Source organism: Bos indicus, chromosome 4, assembly GCF_029378745.1.
Source record: "Bos indicus isolate NIAB-ARS_2022 breed Sahiwal x Tharparkar chromosome 4, NIAB-ARS_B.indTharparkar_mat_pri_1.0, whole genome shotgun sequence".
NCBI classification, from domain to species: domain Eukaryota; kingdom Metazoa; phylum Chordata; class Mammalia; order Artiodactyla; family Bovidae; genus Bos; species Bos indicus.
This window is the reverse complement of record NC_091763.1, coordinates 106597393-106621026: the sequence shown is the minus strand read 5'-3', so window position 1 is coordinate 106621026 and position 23634 is coordinate 106597393. Positions and strand designations below refer to the sequence as shown.

The window sequence follows — 23634 nt, the reverse complement described above, 5'->3', positions numbered from 1 at the left end:
TGGGTGGGGTCTTCAGCCACTGGTCCCCAGGGCTCCATACCTGTCCCGACTCAGACAACAGAGTGCCCGCCTGCTCCCACTGTTCCTCCCCCGTCTTCAACTGCGGTCCCTACTTTTACAACCAGTCTGGCATTTCGCTTGGTTTTTCTGACAGATGGAGAAGGAAATGGCAACCCACGCCAATCCTCTTGCCTAGAAAATTCCATGGATGGAGGAACCTGGTGGGCCACAGTCCATGGGGTTGCAAAGAGTTGGACATGATGGAACAACTTCACTTTCATGAAAGTGAAAAAGATACAGGTGGTAGGGTGTTTGGGTGCGTGATCACGCTAAAAAAATAGAATCTGAGAGTTCTTATCATCACTGTATTTGCTGTTTCCCTGGGTTTGCTTTTGGGTGGGGAGAGAAAGAGACCAAAAAGTGCAGGTGGGGACAAGTTGGGGGAAGGTTGCCAATAAAATGTGCCCCTGAAGGACTGTGGGAAAAGGCTACTGTTTCTGGTAAAGGAAAGGGTTTTGCTTTAGGCTTGGGTTTTTATTGTCTTTTTAAACAATTTTTATTGAAATATAGTTGATTTACAGTGTTGTGTTTGTTTCTGTTGTACAGCAAAGTGAATCGGCTATACGTGTGTGTGCTCCATTGCTTGTCGTGTACAACTCGGCGACCCTGTGGACTGCACGCTGCCAGGCTCCTCTGTCCATGGGATTTTCCAGGCAAGAATACTGGAGTGTGTCACCATGCCCTTCCCCAGAGGATCTTCCCAACCCAGGGATCCAACTTGCGACTCTTGTGGCTCCTGCATTGAAGGCAGATTCTTTGCCCACTGAACCACCTGGGAAGCCCATAGATATACATATATCCACTGTTTTTTAGCTTCTTTTCCACGTAGGTCATTACAGAGTATTGAGTAGAGTTCCCTGTGCTATACAGTAGGTTCTTATTCATTATCTATTTTATACGTAGTAGCAACTTTCCTGGTGGCTCAGATGGTAAAGCGTCTGCCTACAATGCGGGAGACCTGGGTTCAATCCCTGCGTCGTGAAGATCTCCTGGAGAAGGAAATGGCAATCCACTCTAGTACTCTTGCCTGGAAAATCCCATGGATGGAGGAGCCTGGTAGGCTACAGTCCATGGGGTGACAAAGAGTTGGACATGACTGAGCGACTTCACTCACTCAATGCGTTGTGTCAATCTCAATCACTCATGGGCTTGGGTTTTTAATAGCAATGATCTGATCAGAGATATTGGCTAGATACCACCTTTTGGGCCCCAAACAAGAGCTGTTTCCTCGAAACTTATTGGTTTCGTGGCTCCTTTTCCCATACACCCCGAGCCCAGCATCTCTGGGACTCTGCTCAGAGCAGAGAGGTCAGAAGAACCATACACCTGGCCCCCAGCCCCACCTCTGGCTGTCCACAGCCCTGTGAGTCCTGGAGTTGGGAGAGCTTCACCTTCTCCCCGCTCAAGACCACAGACTCCTGCCACAGATCAGGCTAAGGGTGATCAGAAGCCATGTGTCCCCATGTTCTGCCTCCCTCTCCTCTCTGCTCTCTGCTCAGTGGAGCATCTGGCCCTGGGATTCAGAGTCAGATCTCACCTGAGACACAAGAGCCTTTTCTGAAAAGGGGTCCCTTCTGACTTCTATTCTCTCTGCATGTGGAAGTTGAGAGGGGTTTCCTGGGGTAGCAGAGAGGGTTGAAAGGAACAGGAGATCTTAAAAACTCAAGTGCTTAGTTTTGCAGATCAGGACACTAAGAAGGTTAAGTGACTTGGCCGAGGTCCCACCGTGATTTCTGGTCGAACAGGAGCTGGAGCACAGCTGTTCTGATTACACATCAGCTTCTCTTCCAGAAGCCAGGCGTTCTCGGGCACATTTGGAAGGTCCTTTGCGAGAGGCACACACTTCAGTGGCTTCGTTCCTGGGTGACTTCTGGGTCTGCAGGCAGGGTAACCCTGATCAGGTAAGGTGGGTGAGAACAGATAGAGGGAGAAGACAGAGCAGAGGGTTCTGGCTGTGGAGGGCAGAGGCCTTGGGGTCTGGATAAGAAGAGAGGGAGGAAAAAAAGGCTCCAGGAAACCAGGCCAGCAGGACCAGAGGCATTGCCGCAGGAAGGCTCTGGACACACTTCTGCATCCTTCTCAATTTCCAGAGGAGCCACACTGGGACTATGAGTCCTGACTCCAGCCTGCAGAGACCTCCAGAGAGAGCTGGGTTTGGGTCAGAGCTCTGCAGGGCTCCCTCTAAAGCTCCAGACCTCTTACAAACCATGAGAGCTAGAACCTACTTCTCCCCAAACTAGCACCCACTTCCTGGATGGGTGGTTTAGGAAACAAGACATTCAGAATCACTGAGGGGCAGGAGGAGGTTGCAAATCAGGTGAGAACTTTCAAGACTGAACAATCTTCCTGCAGAGGTGGGCAGGAAGGAAGAGAACTGACCCATGCTGGAGGGAAATAGAAAGGAGAGGAGAGCAGGCTTATGTCCATGTCGCCACCTATGCTTTTTGGGCACCTTCTGCAAAGGGGTGGGAGTCCAGGAGGATCAATGCCTGTGAATTTTTAAATCTACAATTTCAAGGAAGCCAGGAAACAGACATATCAGTTCAGTTCAGTCCAGTCACTCAGTTGCGTCCGACTCTTTGCTACCCCATGGACTGCAGCACGCCAGGCCTCCCTGTTCATCATCAACTCCTGGAGCTTGCTCAAAATCATGTCCATTGAGTCAGTGATGCCACCCAACCACTTCATCCTCTGCCGTCCCCTTCTCCTCCTGCCCTAAATCTTTCCCAGCATCAGGGTCTTTTCCAATGAGTCAGTTCTTCGCAGCAGGTGGCCAAAGTATTGGAGTTTCAGCTTCAGCATCCGGGACATGTGCACATGTGCACACATGAATGACTGTTGTGAAACATGCTGTGACATACTGATTTAGTTAATGTATGACACGGGCTTCCCGGGTGGTGCTAGTGGTAAAGGATCTGCCTGCCAATGCAGGAGACCTGGGTTTGATCCCTGGAAGAGGGCATGCAACCCACTCCAGTGTTCTTGCCTGGAGAATCCCCATGGACAGAGAGGCCTGGCGGGGTACTGTCCATAGGATTGCAAAGAGTCAGACATGACTGAAGAGACTTAGTACACATGCACACACGCACGCACGCAAGCATGTAAAACATGTCCTGCAGAAACGTGTCAAATAATGTGCACATGCCTATCCGGGAAGGTGGGACCAGCTGCAAAAGAGCAGATGGTCAGCAGGTCCTACATGATGACCCCATGGTATGAGCACGCAGGTGGCTCTGAGGAGGGAGGGGTTGTGAGAGGGACACGCAAAGAGATGGAGCCACAATCAGCAACTTGAATGAAAAGAGAGCACCAGGGATTAAGGTCACTAAGTGGGGAAAAGTGCATAAGGGCTCTGCCGCAATTCAGACCCCTTAACCTGTGGAGGCCAAAGTGGCCGTGTGTACACGCCGAAGCCCTCTTGATTCACTTTTCTTCAGAATCACAGGATGTTTGAATTGAAAAGGACCTTGGAGGGTTATTAGCACAAACTACCATCCAGGCGGCCAGAGAGGTTCAGCACTAGAGCCCAGCTCACCTGGTTCTCAGTTAAGACATTGGATCTGAACACCATCCTGGCCTGGGTGGAGTTTCTGACGTGTGTGCGTATGTGTGTGTGTATGTGTTCACCTGCTGACATGTCATCTGCTGCCGGTTTTATGAGCTGGCACACAGCGGGGGCTTGTGAACCCAGTGACTGGAACAAACTCCAAGCTGAGCGAGCGGTGGCTTTGATCTCCATGCCCCAGCCGGGCTCCATCCTCGCAGCCTCTTGGTCTGCCCTGCCAGCCTCCCGCTGGACAACTCAGCTAAGGAGACGCCCCTGAAAGGACTCAGGGGGCAAGGATGCGCTGACGCAGTAAGCTGGACGGGGAAACAAACACAGGAGCAGAGGTTGAGAGAAAGAGAAAGAAACCAAGGGTCCCACAGAGAGATCACTCAGGGTCACGGCCACAGACACACACACCCCGTAGCATCCACCACAACCCCCCTACCCCCCCCCCCCCACACACACACAAGCACACAACCCCCACACTCACCAGCACAGAGATGGAGGGAGCAGAGCCAATTGCAGAAAGAACAAGAGCAGCAAGAGAGGGAAAACCAGACGGAAACACAGAAAATAAAATGCTATGTAGACATTTTGGGGCCCTAAATCAGCTGTTCTCAAGGGAACATGACTTTGCTTCCCGCCGGGGGGGCCTCAGGCAACACCTAGAGACGCTCTTGAGGGTCACAGCTCAGCAGAGCCGTTCTGCTATCGGCCCGTGCACGGACCCTATGACAGGCGGGACAGCCCCCACACGAAAGGATTAGTTGTTCCAAAATATCAGTCGTGCCAGTCTGAGGACCTGTGTGCCCAAGAGAGAGCCCCTCACCCACATTGCCCATGCTCCCACTCAGGTCAGGTCAGGGCTGGGCCACAGCCTTCCACACCTGTTTAGAGTCTGTGCTGGAGTCCCATTGGCCCTGGTGACCCTACAGAGTTGGCACTGGGTGGCGGGAGGTGAGAAAGGAAAGGAAAGTTGGTAACTGCAGCCACGTCTTCCTGCAACCCCCCCAACCCCGCCCCCGCTCCATCCTATGAGACAAATACCTCAATGCCTTATCGTGAATGAGGGTCTCTGCTTGGAGCCTGGTGGGACAGAGAAGGTGGGTGGGTCAGCAGGCAGGCAAACACTGGCTTAATGGGCACAAAGGTCCAGGGTTCAAGGTTTGGGTTCCAGCGTCTTCCCCCGCCACCCAGCCTGAAACTGCTGACCCCGGGGTGGGTGGGGAACTCAACTAATCAGCTGTACTGTTTGCTCAGGCACGGCCGCCTGGCGCAACTGCTTTCTCTCGAGATTTGAGGGTGGCCCTCCTCCACTCCTCTCCATGGAGACACCCCAGACCTGCACCCGAGCTTGCCTTCTCCCCTACACATAGCACGCGTGTGCACACGCAGTGCACAGACAACACACACACACCCCCTCTTTGCTGCTCCCTCCAGCTCTCTGAATCAGAGACAGGTAAGGAAAGACTCCAAAGCCTGGGAGGGATCCACACATACCTCTCCATCTCCGAGCCTGCCACCCATGCCCCAGGCCACTGGGTCCTGGCTCGATGTGGGCTGGGCTGAGGCCAGGGCCTCCGTTCCTCTTCTGTGGGAAGAGGATCTTCCCAGGGCACTCAGCTTGCTCTGGTCAGAGTTCTGGCAGGACCAAGGGGGGCTGGGCTTCCTGTCACCACTCTCCAGTGCGACTGTGCAGCTCCCTTCCTTCTGGAACATTCTTTGCCGGCTGTGGTCGGAAAGAAAGACAGGGGGCTCTGGGGTCAGGGGAGTGGGCTTGAATCTGGCCTTGGCTATAAAGTTGGCTCTATGACCTTGGGGAACTTACTTTACCACTTTGAGCTTTTTTTTTTTTTTTTTTCCTTCCTTTGGTAAAATGCAGATGCTAATGCTTGCCTCACAGGTCTGATGTGAGGTGATGTGGGAAGATTTGGTTAAGGGCCCCTGCCAGGCAGTAGTGGGTAAATAAGTGCTGTCTCCACTGGAGGCTGCCAGGGAAAATATTTGTGACATAATTATCCTAAAAAAATGTTTGCTGTTTATCTGAAACTCAAATTGAATCAAGCATCCTGTCTTCTACTTGGCAATCCACTCCTGGCGAGTGTGCTAAGTAGTTTCAGTCGTGTCCAGCTCTTTGCCACCCCATGGACTGTAGCCCGCCAGGCTCCTCTGTCCATGGGATTCTCCAGGCAAGAGGACTGGAGTGGGTAGCCATTCCCTTCTCGAGGGGATCTTCCCAACACCGGGACTGAACCCGAGTTGCCTGTGTTGCAGGCAGATTCTTTACCGCTGAGCCACCAGTGTGGTGTTGGGGACAGTCTCTAGAATTCTGGAGTAGGGGTCTGAGAACTGTGTTCAGGGGGGCCACACACGGTCCGGGGGTGCCATTTTATGCTCTAGTTTGTGAGTTCAGAATGGATTTTTCACCTCTTAAGGGCTATAAAAGCAAGCAAAGAAGAATGTATATCAGATGCTGTATGCCCGTGTGCAGCTTGCAAAGGCCAGAATATTTGCATTTACTATCTGGCCTTTTATAGGAGAAGTTGCTGACCCACAGTTGCTGAGGGGGCTGAGAGTTTTCAATATTTATGCACCTGTCATGGGCCAGGGGAGAGACGAAGCAAAATCACGCCTGCGGGGCAGAGAGGTCCAGAGACACCCTGCGAGGAAGGTGGGCATCCTGGCCCTTCAGACCCAGCGCCCTGCCCAGCTCCTCCCCCTTCTCCCACACTGACTGGAGTACCTGAAACTCAACTGACCGGTCCAGGCCTTTCTATAAAAGATCACCAGGTGTCCCAAAGTCCAGGGAGTCCTGTCCCTTCTCTCAGAAGGCCTCCCCTCCCTGGACTGGCTGTGGGGAAGCTGAGAGAGGGAGCTTTCCCAGGCCCCCACAGCTGCTGGCCTGTCTCTTTAAATCGCAGGTAATTTGGGAGGAGTAAGGGAGTGTCTTCAGGGCTCCTGCGTCTCCCAGGAGGAGAGATCCTGCCCAGGGAGCTTAGTGGCGGAGTCCCAGCTCTGCCAAGTGTAACGAACTCCTCCGAGGGAGGCCTCTTGTGTCTGGCTGCTTACACCTCGGGGAGACTCCACCGGGCCTGGAAGGCCCTGAGACGGCACCTCTCCGGGAAGAGGGTGGGCTGGCCCTCGGGGCTGCCCATGTGGCCCCCAGGCTGAGTCCAGGTGGGGTCTGGCCTTGGCCCCAGCCCCCCAGGGAGCTGGCCCTCTGCTCCATGGGGTTGCCACTGCCCAAGGAGAAGGGGCACATTCTCTGCCTGTGGAGGAAGCTCTGCAGATGGTTCCAGAGGCAGGAGCCATGGGCCCAGAGGCGGGATGAGCAGAACCTGCTGCAGCAGAGGAGGTAAGCCTCAGAGCTGCTGCCCCTCACCCCTCCCTTCCCGCGCCTCCCCCCACCCCGGGAGCTCCCCTTCCCCTTGAGGGCACCTCTGCTGGGAAGACCTTTCTTCCAGGGCTGGCCCCTCTGGAGCATTTTGTCTCAAGAGTCTGGGCCTGTGGGGTTAGCGCCAGGTGAAAGGGGAGGGGCTGGCATGGGTAACACAGGTGCTCCCTAAGTTTAAGAGCCCATCAATTAGGCAGCCTTTCTCGTAAGTACTTTCCTGGAGCCCAGACAACTTGTCAGGCTGCGGAAGGATTAGGGCATCACAGACCTGCACCCCAGAGGTGCTGCTGCTGTGTGTGTGTGTATTCAGTTGTTCAGTCGTGTCTGACTCTTTGGGACCCCCTGGACTGTAGCCGCCAGGCTCCTCTGTCCACAGGATTCTCCTGGCAAGAATACTGGAGTGGGTTGCTGTGCCCTCCTCTAGGGGATCTTCCCGACCCTGGAAATAGAACCCAAGTCCCCTGTGCCTCCTGCATTACAGGTGGGTTGTTTATAGCTGAGCCACCGGGGAGGCCCAGAGATGCTGCTGGGTTAGGACAATTCTTTACATCTCTACTCCCTGCTCCTAGAACAGTCTCTTGGGCAGAAACACACAGTACATATATGTGCACTTGTGGGAATGAATCAATGAATGGGTCAGGGAGGGAACTGCGGACATCAGTAACCACAAAAAAAGGCAAAATATGATAATCATTCTTGTGCATTTATCGCATCAGCCATTGACGGAGTCTGAGTCTTGGAGTGGGGGAGTCTGAGAGGGGTGCTGTTTGTGAAGACGACAAAGCTGGGACTCAGCCCTGGAATTTATTACCCTCCATTGCAGGAGAGGGCCATGGGCAATGGGCCAAAATACCAGGTGCTTAGAATTCGCTGCCGAAGGCAGGCTGAGGAATTTGAGAGGCTCTAGAGTTTGAGCCCGAAGTACATCTCACTTAAGGCTTCCAGCCCCTGAAAACCGCCCCAGACTCATGCGATGGTCCCCCCCACCTCCATCGGTGCTCAGAGCTGGGAGTTGGGAGGAGGTAGGAGGAAGCTTGAGGCCATCCCTGTGTGTGGTTTCTCCTCCAGAACCTCCGCGGGTCTCCCCACCCAGGGGCCAGCAGGCTAGCAGGAAGTCCTCCTCCTGGGACTTTCCTGGGTCCCTAAGAGGCAGATAATATGTCTATTCACCGGGGAAAGTCCAAAGCGTGTGTGTCTGAGGGTCTCTCTCCATCTCAAAGCACAGGGGCCTGCCTGAGCCTGACCGGGAGGCTGAGGGTTAGCTGGAATTCCTGTTGTTTCCCTTCCTCTTGCTCAAGGATTCAGGGCTGGGGAGTGTGCTCCTTTTTTTCTTTTCTTTTCTTTTTTTTTTTTTTTGAGGTCTGGCTCCCCGACTCTCACAGCTGCCGCCCACCTCTCTCCCCCTGGGCCTGGGAGAGTGGGGGCTGACCACATGTTTGGCTGATGACATCTTGAGGCAACAGAACGTTATTGTTGTTGGAGACTGGGACCGTCAGTGATTCCACTCATCCCCATCCAGTCTCGGGACCCTGGGGCTGGGGGAGCTGGGCAGGAGCACAGAGAGGCCCCTGGGGCTTGGAAGTCATGGCGGAGGCAGAGGGGAGGACCTGGGCTGGAGCCGGGGCTGCTCCCCGGTATCTTCTCTGTCCCTGTGTCTTAGCAACATCTGATGGGCCTTCTCTCACAGCCTTGGGCTAGGAAAGCCTGATTCACCACTCAGAGGGCTACTCTCCCCTCTTCCTGATGTCCCCTGTCAGATTTCACAGTTTTCTGGATCCTCTTTTTCCGGGACACCTGGGCCCTGGAACCTTGATTCCCCCACTGGGTGGCTACTCCCCGGAAGGACCTTAAAGTGTCGGAAGGGGAGTGTCCAAGGCAGTGTGATCACTCAGCTTTAAGGGGAAATCTGTGGGCGGCTGGACATACATGCGCTGACCATGTAAGTGAGGACAACATGACCAGGTGAGCAGGGCTGTTACCAACCCCCCACCCCCGGGAATGAGGCAGACCCAGAGTGGGGGCTCCGGGTGGGGTGGAGGGGACTCCAGGAGAAGGGAGGCGCTCAAGTCTCTCCAGGAACATAGGGGAACCCAGCATTCTTCTCTCTCAGGTTGACTTTTCTTGGGTCTTCGTTGCCTTTGCCTCGGCTTAAACCCATGTTGGTGGGATCCAAGTTGAACCATCATCTTTCTCTCATTTCCTCTGCATCATCTCGGGGCTTTGTGTATGTATGTGCGTACTAAGCTGCTCAGCCGTGTCTGACTCTTTGGGACCCGTAGACTGTAGTCCGCCAGGCTCCTCCGTCCATGGGATTCTATAGGCAAGAACACCAGAGTCGGTTGCCATGCCGTCCTCCAGGGGATCTTCCTGACCCGTCTTAATTCCTGAGATGTGATGTACTAGGTGTGGACTATAAAACGCTCAGCTAAGTTTGCGAAAAATGAACGTGACGCGTTCTCTGCTCTCCAGAAGATCACGTTCTTAGGGGCCAAGCACACTGGTCAACATCGACTTGGGTTAAAAGTGAGTTTGGCGACTGTGCTAAGAAGGCTGTGAACAAGTAGCATGGGAGCCTTGAGGAGGACAGTGCAGGCCCTGATTCTGATTGGTGTGGACTGTGCTGGGCAGCTTCCCGGGTCTGCCTAATGTGATCCTCGCCCTGAGCCCCTTGCTGGCAGGGTCATCCTCCCGGTAGTTGGCAGGAGGCAGTGAGCACCAGGGATTCTTTTCTGTTTATATAGATCCCTGTATTAGTATCTGTGGGCTGGCATGGCATGCCTGTCAGAAGTGAGGGCTGGGACCTTGGATCACCCTGGAACTTCCTGCTTCAGTAAACACGTGCAGGTCCATGCATCTTGTACTTGAAAGATACAGCTTGGGCACTTAGAAGGGCGGCAAGGTCCGGAATTAGCCACTTTCCTGAGCTTTGGCTTCTTCATCCCATTGCCCAGAACTCAAGCTGGAGGGAGGCTGCCCCAGGGAGCCAGTGCACACCTCCTCCCCTCCGTGGTCACCACTCTAGCTGCTCCCTGCAACCTCACCCCAACACAAGAAAAATTGGGAAGAGCCAGAGAACTAGAAGAACCACATAATTGAGTAGTGAGAGCCTTGGGGCTAGGTTCTTGGCCAAGCATTCCATCTTGAACTCTGTCTGATCTTCTGGATCTAGCTTGGCTTCCTTTGCAGAAAAATAAGAGAATTATTCATCCCATGTCACAGGGTTGTAAAGAGCAAGCATGATCGTATGTGAGATGTTGCTTTGGAAGCTGAAAAGCACATTTAACACCTGGGACCACTGTGATTAAAAAGAACACAAGAACAGTCAAAAGGCAGCTTCCATTGACAGCAGGAGTTAGAGGGACTGTGAGCTCCCTGCCATCAGAGCTGGAGCCATCCAAGAACCAGACTCTGAGCCCCAAGGGGTGTGTGGGACATGCTTCTCTGAGAGGGGTTGGTGGAGAAACCAGTGGGACCCACACACACGGATCCACCTTCCATGCCTCCTCTGACTCCTCTTCAGATCCTGATGAACATGGAGAATAGGAACAGGGAAATGACCAGAGGGGTCCCAGTGCTGCCTCCGACTTGTTTGAACAGACCACCCCAGGGCTCCAGGCCTCTTTCTCCATATGGACAGATTAGACTGGGTTTCCAGGGCTTTCTAGCTCTAAAATTCAGATTTGAATTCTTCCCTAGACACGCTTGATCCTGCCCATTTCCCAGCAACCAAATGCAAAACTTCACACGTGCAGGTCCACACACGCGAGTGTACACGCATAGACGTGTACACATCCACAAGAACGTGAAGCGAGAGGAGGGGGCAGAGGAAACAGGGAGAGAAGACAAGTGGCAGATCCTTGGGGCCGGAGGGAACCTCAAGGTGATCAATGACTTGTTTGCTCTGTAAAAAGTGTGCTAGGGTTTATGCCAGAAATCCTATAGCAGTGCTTCTACTAATCCAGTATTGAACTAGACTGTTCAATTTTATAATAGTCAAGCAAAATAAGACATTCTAAATTCTGGAAACAACTTTCATATTTTTATCATTTCAGATCTTCTCATTTCTTTCATTGTCTTTTATTAATTAATCTGCAGGAGCTTAAAAGGCTTCATTTTTTGTTTCTTAGTTGAGCATTTAATGATTTGTAAGAAAACATGGACGGAATTTCTCATTCTATTTAATGTGAAAAATCCCTTCTTAAAAAATAGATTATGAATACTTACACAATGAGGTCCGGAGAAGGCAATGGCACCCCACGCCAGTACTCTTGCCTGGAAAATCCCATGGGCGGAGGAGGCTGCAGTCCATGGGTTCACTAAGAGTTGGACACAACTGAGTGACTTCACTTTCACTTTTCACTTTCTTACATTGGAGAAGGAAATGGCAACCCACTCCAGTGTTCTTGCCTGGAGAATCCCAGGGACGGGGGAGCCCAGTGGGCTGCCGTCTATGGGGTCACACAGAGTCGGACACGACTAAAGTAACTAAGCAGCAGCATACATTGAGTTCAGGGCTTCTCTGCCTTGACCCTTTTGACATGTTGTGCAGATAATTCTCTGTTACAAGAGGCTGCCTTGTTTAAGAAGCTTAGCAGCACCCCTGCCCTCTGCCAAATGTCTCCAGACTCTGCCAAATCCCTTGGAAGGAGGCAGGGAGTTATCTCTGGTTAAGGTGTGTGCGCTCAGTTGTGTCCAGCTCTTTGCGACCTCATGGACTGTAGCCCACCAGGCTCCTCTGTCCATGGGATTATCCAGGCGAGAATACTGGAGTGGGTTACCATTTCCTCCTCTAGGAGATCTTCCCCACCCAAGGACCTAAACCACATCTTTTGCATCTCCTGCACTGGCGGAGGATGCCAAATGGAGATGCATTGGCAGGAGGATTCTTTACCACAGAGCCACCTGGGAAAGACCACTGCTCTAAATCACTGTTTGTAAATAAGAGATTCTGGTAGTAAAGTTACGCCTGCTTCTAAATAAAATGAAACTGTCCCTTGGAACAGAGTGAGTATAATTTAACCATTAAAATCAGAAGACATTTTGGCAGTATCTCCTCTTCTTCGTGCCCTAGGGAGATGTCTGGTGAAGATGTGTAGATTTTACTCCAGATCTAAACTTCTGTGTTGGGTTTCTTTGGAACAAACTATTTATTTACCAGGCACAAGAATCTTTGGATGGGTCTGCTATTTTCACTTTTATGCATTGGAGAAGGAAATGGCAACCCACTCCAGTGTTCTTGCCTGGAGAATTCCAGGGACGGGGGGACCCTGGGTGGGCTGCCGTCTATGGGGTCCCACAGAGTCGGACATGACTGAAGTGACTTAGTAGCAGCAGCAGCTCTTTTTTATGGGGTCCGTCTTTTTTATGGGGTGTAAGTGTAGGCAGCTGTTTGGGAGGAGTTCTCCCTTACAAAAATGGCAACCCACTCCAGTATTCTTGCCTGGAGAACCCCATGGACAGAGGAGCCTGGCGGGCTACAGTTCATGGGATTGCAAGCGTTGGACACGACTTAATGCTCTCTCTTCTGCCTTACTGCCCAGGATATTAGCAAGGGCTTTCTTGGCCTCCCCCTTGTGGCCATGTGGTGCTATTGCAAGTCACACCTCTGCCTGATTCCATGGGAACCATGCAGACTCTACCCTCCCTTCTTGCTGGATCCTAGAGTTTGCCACCAAGAGGAGACCAGGTCTCTACAAACCTCACTGGTTTGGGTCATAAGCCTTTTCTTCATCTAGAGTGTGATCTGATTGAGGTTCCCAAATAAAATACAAGACAGAGTTAAATGTGAATTTCAGATAAACAATGAATAGATTGTTAGTTTCAGTTTGCCCTAAATATTGCACAGACATACTTATCTTAAAAACTTATTTGGGGAGAATTCCCTGGCAGTCCAGGGGTTAGGCCTGTGTGCTTTCACTGCCGAGGGCCCAGGTTTGATCCCTGGTTGGGGAACTAAGATAACAATTGGCCACATGGCACAGCCAAGAAAAAAACAAGAACTTATTTGTTGTGTATCTAAAATTCAACTCTGAGCATCCCCATGTTTTTATTTTGTAAATCTAGCCATCCCAGTTCAAATGGTGGCTTCCTGCCCTTACCAGGCCACTAGGGCAGGCAGCGGAGGCCAGAAACAGAACATGTGGGGACTGGAGTTTTGAGAGGGACATTTATGGTCATCAGAGATATGTCAGAGAACCAAGAGTGGTGTCTTTGGGGCTGCCACTGACTGGCCTCCCCACTTATGTCCTAGGGACTGGCCTCCCCACTTATGTCCTAGGAAGCAGGGAATGGACTGCACTCGGGTTAGAAGCCCCTTTGGACCCATTTCTAGCTTTGCCGTTAACCCTTGGCCAAACAGGGCACAGAACTAGTAGCAAAACAAAGCAGCAACAACAAAAACTAGAAGCTAACTGGAGGAGGGCAGAGAAAGGATAAAATTGGAGAAAGTGGCTGACCTCTGACCTCCAAGTGCCCTTAGAAGAGAAAGAGACAGATACTAATCACAGCACCTGAGGTAAAAGTAAGGCCAGAGAAGAGGGCGGAAAACTTCCTGCCGTGTGTGTGTGTGTGTGTGTGTGTGTGTGTGTGTGTTGGGGAATAGTGCTTACTCTCGAATATCTATAAAAGAGGAATTTGTACAAATTGTTGGAAAAGGTAATGGTGGTGGGAGGGGTGGTGATGGTGGTGGGGGTGATGGGCTGATCATGGTGATGGTGGTGGTGAGGGTCATGGTGGTGGTGGGGGTGATGGGCTGGGGGTGGTGATGGTGGGGGGGGTGATGGTGGTGGCAGGGGTCATGGTGGTGGTGGGGGTGATGGGCTGGGGGTCATGGTGGTGGCGGGGGTCATGGTGGTGGTGGGGGTCATGGGCTGGGGGTGGTGATGGTGGGGGGGGTCATGGTGGTGGCGGGGGTCATGGGCTGGGGGTGGTGATGGTGGTGGGGGTCATGGTGGTGGCGGGGGTCATGGTGGTGGCGGGGGTCATGGGCTGGGGGTGGTGATGGTGGTGAGGGTCATGGTGGTGGTGGGGGTGATGGGCTGGGGGTGGTGATGGTGGGGGGGGTGATGGTGGTGGCAGGGGTCGTGGTGGTGGGGGTGATGGGCTGGGGGTCATGGTGGTGGCGGGGGTCATGGTGGTGGTGGGGGTCATGGTCATGGTCGGGTGATGGGGTAAGGGTGGAGGGTGTGGGGGTGATGGTGGCTGGGGTGATAGGGGGTGATGAGGAAAGTGGTGGGAGGTGCTGCAAACTTGTTTTGCAGCTGTGTGAGCACACCAAGCATGCTATTTTTTACTTAGATTATATGTTTGCCTAAGGTTGGCTTAGGGGGTGGCTGATGGAGCTAATAAAGGGGGGACAGTAAAGCCAAACCGCCTTCTGGCATTGCTACAGTTCATTCCTTCTACAGAGAGTGGTAACGAGCATCTGCTATCACACTGGGCATATTCCCAGGCACTGGGAGCGCAGCATAGAGAGTAACTAGGGTGGGGTGGGGGGCTGGATTCCAGGTGAAAAGGAGAGAGACAGCACAGCCATGGTGCGGGGAATGGTGTGCCCTGGGGTGCCGAGGCTGAACTGCTGGGTGTCAGGGGCCAGCAGGAGGAAGAAAGCATGGAAAAATAGTTGCACAAAGTCCAGAGAGGACTTCTGAGTTTCTTCTCCTTGGGCATTTAAGGACCCACAAGACTTCTGTAAATGATACTTGCATTTGCTGTTTAGAGAGAATGTCTTGGGAGCATCCAGAAGGATGGATTGGGGGTAAACAGGGTATAGGGGAACTAGTCAGAAGAAGATTTTGCTAATTCTGGCCCAGAGAATGAGGACATGGATTAACAGGGATCAGTGGGAATGAGGAGGCAGGGACTGAGTGGGGAGAGCCGTTGAATTGACAGGTGGCTGCCCCTGTGGCTGATGCGGGGGCCTGGGGCCAGCATTTGGGGAGACAGACAAGCCACGCTCTCTCCTCTCCCGATCACCCCTCCACCCCCAGTTCTTGGAGTCAGTTTCCTGCTACTGTGGCCTTTTTGGTGGATGAGCTCCTGTTGACATAACTGACCCTCTGTGGATAAATAGTGTTATTTGATTCACTCCTGTAGAAGGACCAACTAGCTCTGGGCCAGCAGGGAAAAGTAAATAAAGGGACCCCATGTGTCTCAGTTGGAGTCAGTTTTGATCTTTCAAAAAGCGTGCAGTTCATTGTAGGCATAAAACTGTAAAGTCAGAGATGATTTGCCTAAAACAGAGACACAGACAGGAAGCAGGGAGAGACTATAACTTGACACAGGGGCCAGAGGAAAGAAAGGACCCATGGCTGCTTTTGGACTGAGCCCCAAAGATGCCATCATAGGGAAGAAAGTGCCAGAATCAAGGGGCTTTCCTGAGGAAGGGGAGCATCACACAACAGGAGAAATACCCGCCAGCCTCTGCATGTCGGCCGCCTCCGTAAAGATAAGGGAGGCATTTCTTCATACCCTCAGTCCATGAAAATAAGGCTTATCTTGGAGGGTAACCTCAGGACTTCAAGGGAAGCTGCAAAGGGGTTGCTCCAGCGGCCAAATAGGTCAGGAGGTAAACAAGCATTTAGCTGAAACTCCTTCCTCTCCACCTGATGTGCACAGATCACATACACACACACACACACACACACACACACACACACAGAGGAAAGGAAAGCTGTCTTGACACTTAACACACACAAACTATGGAAAGTCGTCTTGGATTTAGCTCATGGAAACTATGGAAAAGTTGTCTTGGATTTAGCTCACACAAACTATGAAAAAGTTGCCTTCGATTTAACTCATGCAAACTATGAAAAAGTTGCCTTGGATTAACCACTCGGTCAGAGAAAGAGAGCTGAGCTCTCAGGCAGCCCCTCCCCTGATAGAGGCCCCACCTCTCTGGATGAGGGACCTCCGGGTTCGGGGTTCATTGCCACTGAGGTGTGAGACTGAGCAAAGCCGCCCACCTTTCTTCCCAACCGGGCCCACTCCCCTCCCTTATAGGATCTGGGAGTCTCCGCTCTTGCTAGCCGCCAAAGAGAACGACATCCAGGCTCTGAGCAAGCTGCTCAAGTATGAGGCCTGTGACGTCCACCAGAAAGGTAAGGAGAATTTCCAGCTGGGTCAGCCCTGTGCCCATGGCCCTCCTCCCACTCCTCCTGCTGGTATAGCCCAGGGCCTTCTGCTGTGGGCCCCCAATTCTCTATGGGCCCCCTTCCCCTGCTCCAGAGAGGCCACGTGACTCTGCTTTTTGTCAATGCCAGGAGCCATGGGGGAGACGGCACTGCACGTGGCCGCCCTCTATGACAACCTGGAGGCTGCCACGGTGCTGATGGAGGCTGCCCCGGAGCTGGTCAAGGAGCCCATGACATCTGAACTGTATGAAGGTGAGGGGCTGAGGGTCTGGGATGGAGGGAAGCATGACCTTGGTGGTGGACCTGGAAAATCCCATGGATGGAGGAGCCTGGTAGGCTGAAGTCCATGGGGTTGTTAAGAGTCAGATACTACTGAGTGACTTCACTTTCACTTTTCACTTTCATGCATTGGAGAAGGAAATGGCAACCGACTCCAGTGGTCTTGCCTGGAGAATCCCAGGGACGGGGGAGCCTGGTGGGCTGCCATCTATGGGGTCGCACAGAGTCGGACATGACTGAAGTGACTTAGCAGCAGTAGCAGCAGTCTGGGGAAACCAAGAGGGAATCTGGGCCCCCTTCTCTTCACCTCCCTCTTCTGTCCCTTCTTCCTCGGCATTCTCGGTGCCCCTTGTTTGAGCATTTCAGAGGTTGAGCACCTCTGAAATGGAGAGACCTAGGGTAGGAAGGATTCCCTTGTCGTTCAGTAGGTAAAGAATCTGCCTGCAATGCAGGAGACCCATGTTTGATTCCTGGATTGGGAAGCTCCCCTAGAGGAGGAAATGGCAACCCACTCCAGTCTTCTTGCCTGGAGAATCCCATGGACAGAGGAGCCTGGTGCGCTACAGTGCATGGGGTTGCAAGAGTCAGACACGACTTGGCGACTAAACCACTAGAGTAGGAAAAGGCAGGCAGCACTGGGGGCCCCTGGGAGCCCCACCAGGCCCCCACCCCTGTCTCATCCTCCCCGAGAAAGACTGACCTGGTGGAGACAGGAGGGTCCCCCTGCAGGATTCTGTGAAGATAGGAGGGACCCCTACCTGGATCCTAGGGCAGAGCCCAAGCCAAGAGCTCTCTTGTCCAGGTCAGACGGCCCTGCACATAGCAGTCATGAACCGGAACGTGAACCTCGTGAAAGCCCTGCTGGCTCATGGGGCCAGCGTCTCTGCGAGGGCTATAGGCTCCGCCTTCCGCCTCACTCCTCACAACCTCATCTACTTTGGTGAGAGCAGGACCGGGGCTGGGTGGATGGGGGTGGGCACCAGTCAAGGGAGGGTGGGCTGAGGAGGCCCCGTGCCTGGGGAGACTAGGAGAGGTCGGCCCTCATAAGGCCAAAGGCCAGAGCCAAGCCTCCACCCACACCTCAGGCCCCCTCCAGCATCCCCGCCTCTGGTCCTGCTGACAAGGGGCCCTAGGCCCAGAGCGGAGACGGGGGAGGGAGAGGCGGTCGCTTGGAGACACCACCCCTCCCCACCTGCATCTCACGCCCGGGCCTCTGCCTCCCCAGGGGAGCACCCTCTGTCCTTTGCCGCCTGCATGGGCAGCGAGGAGATTGTGAGGCTTCTCATTAAGCACGGTGCTGACATCCGGGCCCAGGACTCCCTGGGTAAGAGCTGGGCTGGAGGGGGCGCTGGGAGGCTGGGGGTGGCAGGGGAGAGGGGAGGGGCTGGGACCGCCCTCAGGCCCCCCCCCCCCCGGGGTGGGGGGTTGTCCTGGGGAACGGCAGGGACTCTGGTCCCAGGGGTCACGTGACACCCCGTGTCCTCTCCCAGGAAACACAGTGTTGCACATCCTCGTCCTCCAGCCCAACAAAACCTTTGCCTGCCAGATGTACAACCTGCTGCTGTCCTACGACAGGCGAGGGGACCACCTGCAGTCCCTGGACCTCATGCTCAATCACCAGGGCCTCACCCCCTTCAAGCTGGCCGGAGTGGAGGGCAACACTGTGGTGAGGGGCCCTCCCCCAGGCCCACGGGGGTCCTTCTCCTGACCCTTCTTCTTACACTTCTGGCCCTTTGAGGAAGTAGATGTGAATGGTCCTCCCCAATGCTGAGGCCCTATTTTCAGCTTCGATTGGAATTTCCTTCTCTGCCCCTGTGTCGCATCTTCTTTCTCTCCCACTTTCTCTGCCCCGAGTTGTTAGGGGCTGCAAGGGTCTAGATCCCGTCCCCAGGGTGGTCTGTAACGCCCATGTTCCCCTGCCCTGCCCCCTCGCACCTCCTCTTTCCAAGCTCTAGAGGGAGTTATGGGGGAAGAGGATGAACTAGGAGGCTGATATGGAGAAGGGTTCTTTTGTCCACAAGGCTGCGGTCTTTGAGTGAAGAGTGAGCCCCCTTTCAAGGGTGCAGCGGTCCTTCTGGGCAAGCGTCCCATCCACACCCCAGGACGGTCCCCTTGGCTTGCTCCTCCTCACTCGCTTGCTCCCCCATCCCCAACTTTAGATGTTCCAGAACCTGGTGCAGAAGCAGAAGTACATCCAGTGGACATGTGGACCGCTGACCTCTACTCTCTATGACCTCACGGAAATCGACTCCTCAGGGGAGGAGCTATCCCTGCTGGAACTTATCGTCACCTCCAAGAAGCGGGAGGTACGGTGGGTGGGTGGGGGGGCTGGTCTTCAGGCTAGGGAGCCACTAGGGACGGGAAGCAGGGGCTCTGAGCCGCTTGCTGCCTTCTCTTTCTGCTGCAGGCTCGCCAGATCCTAGACCAGACGCCAGTGAAGGAGCTGGTGACCCTCAAGTGGAAGAGATATGGGCGGCCGTACTTCTGCGTGCTAGCAGCCATGTACCTGCTGTACATCGTCTGCTTCACCATGTGCTGTGTGTACCGCCCCCTCAAGCCCAGGACTGACAATGAAACTGACCCCCGGGACAACACCATCTGGGAGCAGAAGCCACTTCAGGTGACCCCCAAGGACTAGCAGAGCTTTGGGGTGGCGGGTATCCAGCCCTCTGCCATTTTTCAGACATGTGTCACGTTCCTAGCTCACCACCATTTCTCTCCTTGCCCAGATCTCAACTACACAGGCACAAACTCAAAGACATGCACACAGAAACATACCGGTGCTCTAAGCGCAGAGTTTGAGAGAGCCACACCTCACAGGTTGAAAAGAATCCGAGCGACTGGTGTCCCTAGACAAGGAGGCGGACTTGCACCCAAGGGTGGGCAGGGCAGATGGAGGGAAGCCCTGAGTCCTCTGACCATGCCTTTCCTTTCAGGAGGCCTATGTGACCCACCAGGACCACCTCCGACTGGTGGGGGAGCTGGTGAGCATCTTTGGAGCTGTCATCATCCTGTTCATAGAGGTGAGTGCAGCGGGGATCTGGGGGTGAGCTGTGTGCCCCAGGGATACAGTCAGAGCTTCAGTTTACAAGTGCTTGGTGTCTTCCCGGCCTCTCCCCAGATTACAGACATTTTCCGAGTGGGGCTCAGTCGCGTCTTCGGACAGACCATACTCGGAGGACCATTCCACGTCCTCTTGTGAGTCTGTTTTCCTCTCACCCCCTACCCCTTTCTCACTAAGACTCCAGTTTAACTCCCTGGATCCCTGGCCTCTGGAGAACCCCAGCTCCAGAGGCCTCGCTGTGATGTGTGTGTGACCCTGTGTATGGAGCTTGAAGCTGAGTATGTGGGTAGCACTTCCAACACGCCCTCGCTCTTGGATCCTCAGGATCACCCCAGGCTCCCTCTCATGGCCCCCTCCCCACTCTCCCCCCCAGCATCACCTATTCCTGCATGGTGCTGGTGACCATGGTGATGCGGCTCACCAACACCAGCGGGGAGGTGGTACCCATGTCCTTCGCCCTGGTGCTGGGCTGGTGCAGCGTCATGTACTTTGCGCGAGGATTCCAGATGCTGGGCCCCTTCACCATCATGATCCAGAAGGTCGGTGCCTCCTCCCAAACTTTCTATAGAAAGGTCCCAGAGCAGGGGCTGCAAACATTTCTGAAAAGCATCAGATCAGAGAGACCTCAGGCTTGCAGTGGTGGTTTAGTCTATAAGTCATGTCTGACTCTTTGCGACCCCATGGACTATAGCCTGCCAGGCTCCTCTGACCATGGGATTTCCCAGGCAAGAACACTGGAGTGGGTTGCCATTTCCTTCTCCAGGGAATCTTCCCTACCAGGCTTGCAAGGCCAACATATATATAATCTCTTTGATTTTCTTCTTCTCTTCCCCCTTTAAAATTTTTTTTCAATCATCTAAAAAATGTAAAATTCTCACTCAAGGGCCATACCAAAATTGATCCAGTAGATTTGGTCGGCAGGCCATAGTTGGCCAGCCCCTCCCCTATGCTAGAGGGCAGAGCTGTTGGACTTCTCAGGGTTAGACCTCTTAGAGGCTATAAGGGGCGGTTGCTCAAAAGACTGGTGTGCAGCTGGTTTCCCTTCTCTTCCTTCCCTCTAGATGATTTTTGGCGATCTGATGAGATTCTGCTGGCTGATGGCCGTGGTCATCCTGGGCTTTGCCTCGGGTAAATCATCTGAGATAGGGGCCCTGGGCTGGAGGAAACCAGAAAGCACAGGATGCCTCTAGATAAACCTGGGGGGAGAGGGGGGCAGGAGGGAAGGCAGAGGCAGGAGGAGGCCACGGTGTCTGAGGATGGGATGTGTTAAGGGGGAGAGCTGCTCTTGGGATCAGGAGGGTGAATCATATGGAAAATAGGGGAACGTAAGAACCCACAGGACGGAGTGATGGAGGACTGGGACGGTGACACTGGAGAGGAAGCAGACAGTACTGAAGTGGGCAGCAGAGAGCGGGCTAAGGTTTAATCACATGGAACTCTCACCCCCTTGGGTGAGAGCAGCCTTCTTTATCATCTTCCAGACAGAGGACCCCAATGAGCTGGGCCATTTCTACAGTTACCCCATGGCACTGTTCAGCACCTTTGAGCTGTTCCTCACCATCATCGACGGCCCCGCCAACTACGACGTGGATCTGCCCTTCATGTACAGCATCACCTACGCTGCCTTCGCCATCATCGCTGCTTTGCTCATGCTCAACCTCCTCATCGCTATGATGGGTGACACTCACTGGCGTGTAGCCCACGAGCGGGATGAGCTCTGGAGAGCGCAGGTGAGCGCCCTCGTGGCCGGGAGGGTTAGTGCAAGTCATTCTCTTCCTGCCAAGGGCCAGGCCAAACTCAGAAGCAGGATATTTCGCCTCCCCTGCCTCCCCCCACCCCGCCCCAGTATATCTGGAGGGTTACTGCACAGGCGAAATGGACGCAAAGTGTACAGAACTGGATCAGCAATACAACCAAGCAATCCTGGAACAGCTGGAAAGAATTCCTGTTTTCTCAAAAGAGTCAAATCTGTCTTTTATAGAATCATCAGTAAGAAATGAACCTCAGAAGTAGCGACAGTGGGCTTCCCAGGTGGTGCTAGTGGTAAAGAACCTGACTGCCAATGCAGGAGACACACGAGATGCGGGTTGGGTTTCTGGGTCAGGAAGATCCCCTGGAGGAGGCAATGCAACCCACTCCAGTATTCTTGCCTGGAGAACCCCATGGACAGAGGAGCCTGAAGGGCTATACAGTCCATGGGGTTGCAAACAGGAGAACACAACTGAACCAACTTAGCACACAAGCACAGTAGCTACAACTGCATTCACGAACTTTTGTTACTGAATAAAAACTGAAGTATCAACTTTTGGGCAATATTTAAGTCTTCAAAATTTGACCCAGAAAAACTGGACGTGTTAAAAATAACGCCAAACTCCCTATAGTCACAGAAACTATCTTCAGTCAGATAATTGTGATGGGGTCAAAAGCACGAATTAACTGGATCAAATCATCATTTTAAAATGTTCTTACAAAAGAATTTATCTCAACAAAAATAATTTCAGCAACATAAATGGGAAATCCTCCAACTAGATGGCATTTAACTGTGTTGTGTAGAAAGTAGAGTTAAAAAAAAAAAACCCTAAGCTGGTGACATAGGGTTTGCTCGTGAAAATATTTTTTCAATGTAAATGTATTGGTAGGAAATTTCTCCGCAGGATGTTTGTGTTTCTAAGTAGCCTTTACATCTGTAGGGTCAAAATATTCCGTAGCCCCGAGGACCCTTGCTCTTTGCTCTGCCCACCTTCCTGATTCTCAGAGCGAGGTCTCCCCACCTGCTGCTGGACTGGCCTGGCCTGGACGCCAGGTCATTGGGTGAAGCATCGTGGGGCTCAAGACCCACCACTCTCTCCTGCAGAAAAGCAGTGACGAAGCTGACGCCACCAACCTCTGCTCAGCAGTGTGGTCCCCTCTGGGAAACCATGAGTTTCCCAGCTGTTGCTACACTGTGGTCCCTCTGCCCGGAGTCTTCTCCACTCTTCCAGTGGTCTGCACTCCATCTCTGGTTTCATCCTCTTCTGCCCACCCCCCACCCCCACAGGTTGTAGCCACCACTGTGATGCTAGAGAAGAAGCTGCCACGTTGCCTGTGGCCTCGCTCGGGGATCTGTGGGCACAAGTTTGGGCTGGGGGACCGCTGGTTCCTGCGGTGAGTGACAGCATGGGCTGGCAGGCTTGTTGTACAGGCCTGTGCGCTCCCTGGGCTTCCAGTCTCACTGGGGGAAGGGAAATTGCTAGGCATCAGGGGTGGAGAGCGGCCCTGAAAGCATCCACGTTGTCCCTGGACCCAGCTCTGTGTTGCTTCCCAAAGCCTGGCATCCCCTGTGCCCACTCAGGTTGCAGACAAGGAGGAAGGCCACTGGCAGGAGGGCTGGATGAGGCCCAGAGACGAGGGCTGGTCCAAGGTCAGCCATTCCATCACCTCCTCTGTACTCCCCCTCCCCCAACAGGGTGGAAGAGAAACAGGATATCAACCAGCAGCGTGTCCGGCGCTATGCCCAGGCCTTCTGCCACCCAGGCTCGGAGGACGACACGGAAAGACTGTGGCTGGGCGGCCCCTTTGGCACCCACCTGTCGCTTCTTACCCCCTCAGTGTCTCGAAGTACCTCCCGCAGCAGCATCAACTGGGAGAGGCTGCGGCAAGGGACCCTGAAGAGAGAGCTGAGGGGGGTGGTCAACAAGGCTCTGGAGGACGGGGAGGGCTGGGAGTACCAGATCTGAGCTTTCCTCCTGCCTCCTGCCTCCCACCAAAGTCCAGATCTCTCACCTGCCAGGTCAGGGGTGGGGTGGTTGGGGTTTAGAACAGAATACAGGGAAACCGAGGAGCAGGCTCACACCTCGCCCCAAGCACAGGGCCCAGCGCGAATAGGGACCCTGCTTCACCCACCCTGGCCTTACCGCCCTGTCTGAGCAAAGCACTTTACAAAAGGCCGGGATGCCACCTTGGGCACCAGCCTCCATCCAGGGTCACAGCTGCAGACAGCCGCAGAGGTTCGGGAGGTGTACCGAGCAGATGGGTACCGCTGGGAGGGTGTGGGGTGTGATACCGCCTTCCACCTTCCAATAAAGTCACTTCCTGTTCGCCTCTCCTCTCCTCTCCTCCTGCAGCCTTCTCTGTGGTGGGGTCTCCCACCCCTTCCATTCAGACCACAGGGCCTCACCAC

At 53.7% G+C, this 23634-nt stretch overlaps 1 protein-coding gene across 1 annotated transcript; it reads left to right on the top strand.

The window, feature by feature from the left end:
- The first annotated feature begins 6611 nt into the window (after positions 1-6611).
- TRPV6 (transient receptor potential cation channel subfamily V member 6) lies at positions 6612-23559 on the top strand. Its single transcript, XM_019959214.2, has 15 exons — positions 6612-6962; positions 16002-16099; positions 16262-16384; positions 17214-17351; positions 17637-17735; positions 17902-18077; positions 18571-18717; positions 18819-19031; positions 19348-19434; positions 19533-19609; positions 19849-20014; positions 20537-20603; positions 20937-21205; positions 22513-22619; positions 22921-23559. The coding sequence occupies exons 1-15, from the start codon at positions 6835-6837 to the stop codon at positions 23189-23191; spliced, it is 2166 nt and encodes a 721-aa protein (XP_019814773.1). The 5' UTR covers positions 6612-6834; the 3' UTR covers positions 23192-23559.
- Positions 23560-23634: the final 75 nt, after the last annotated feature.

Coding starts and splice junctions, on each gene's coding strand:
- TRPV6 (XM_019959214.2), top strand. CDS start 6,835: ATGGGGTTGCCACTGCCCAAGGAGAAGGGGCACATTCTCTGCCTGTGG. Junction 18,078..18,570: donor GAGTGGAGGGCAACACTGTG/GTGAGGGGCCCT, acceptor CCCCAACTTTAG/ATGTTCCAGAACCTGGTGCA. Junction 20,015..20,536: donor TCACCATCATGATCCAGAAG/GTCGGTGCCTCC, acceptor CCTTCCCTCTAG/ATGATTTTTGGCGATCTGAT.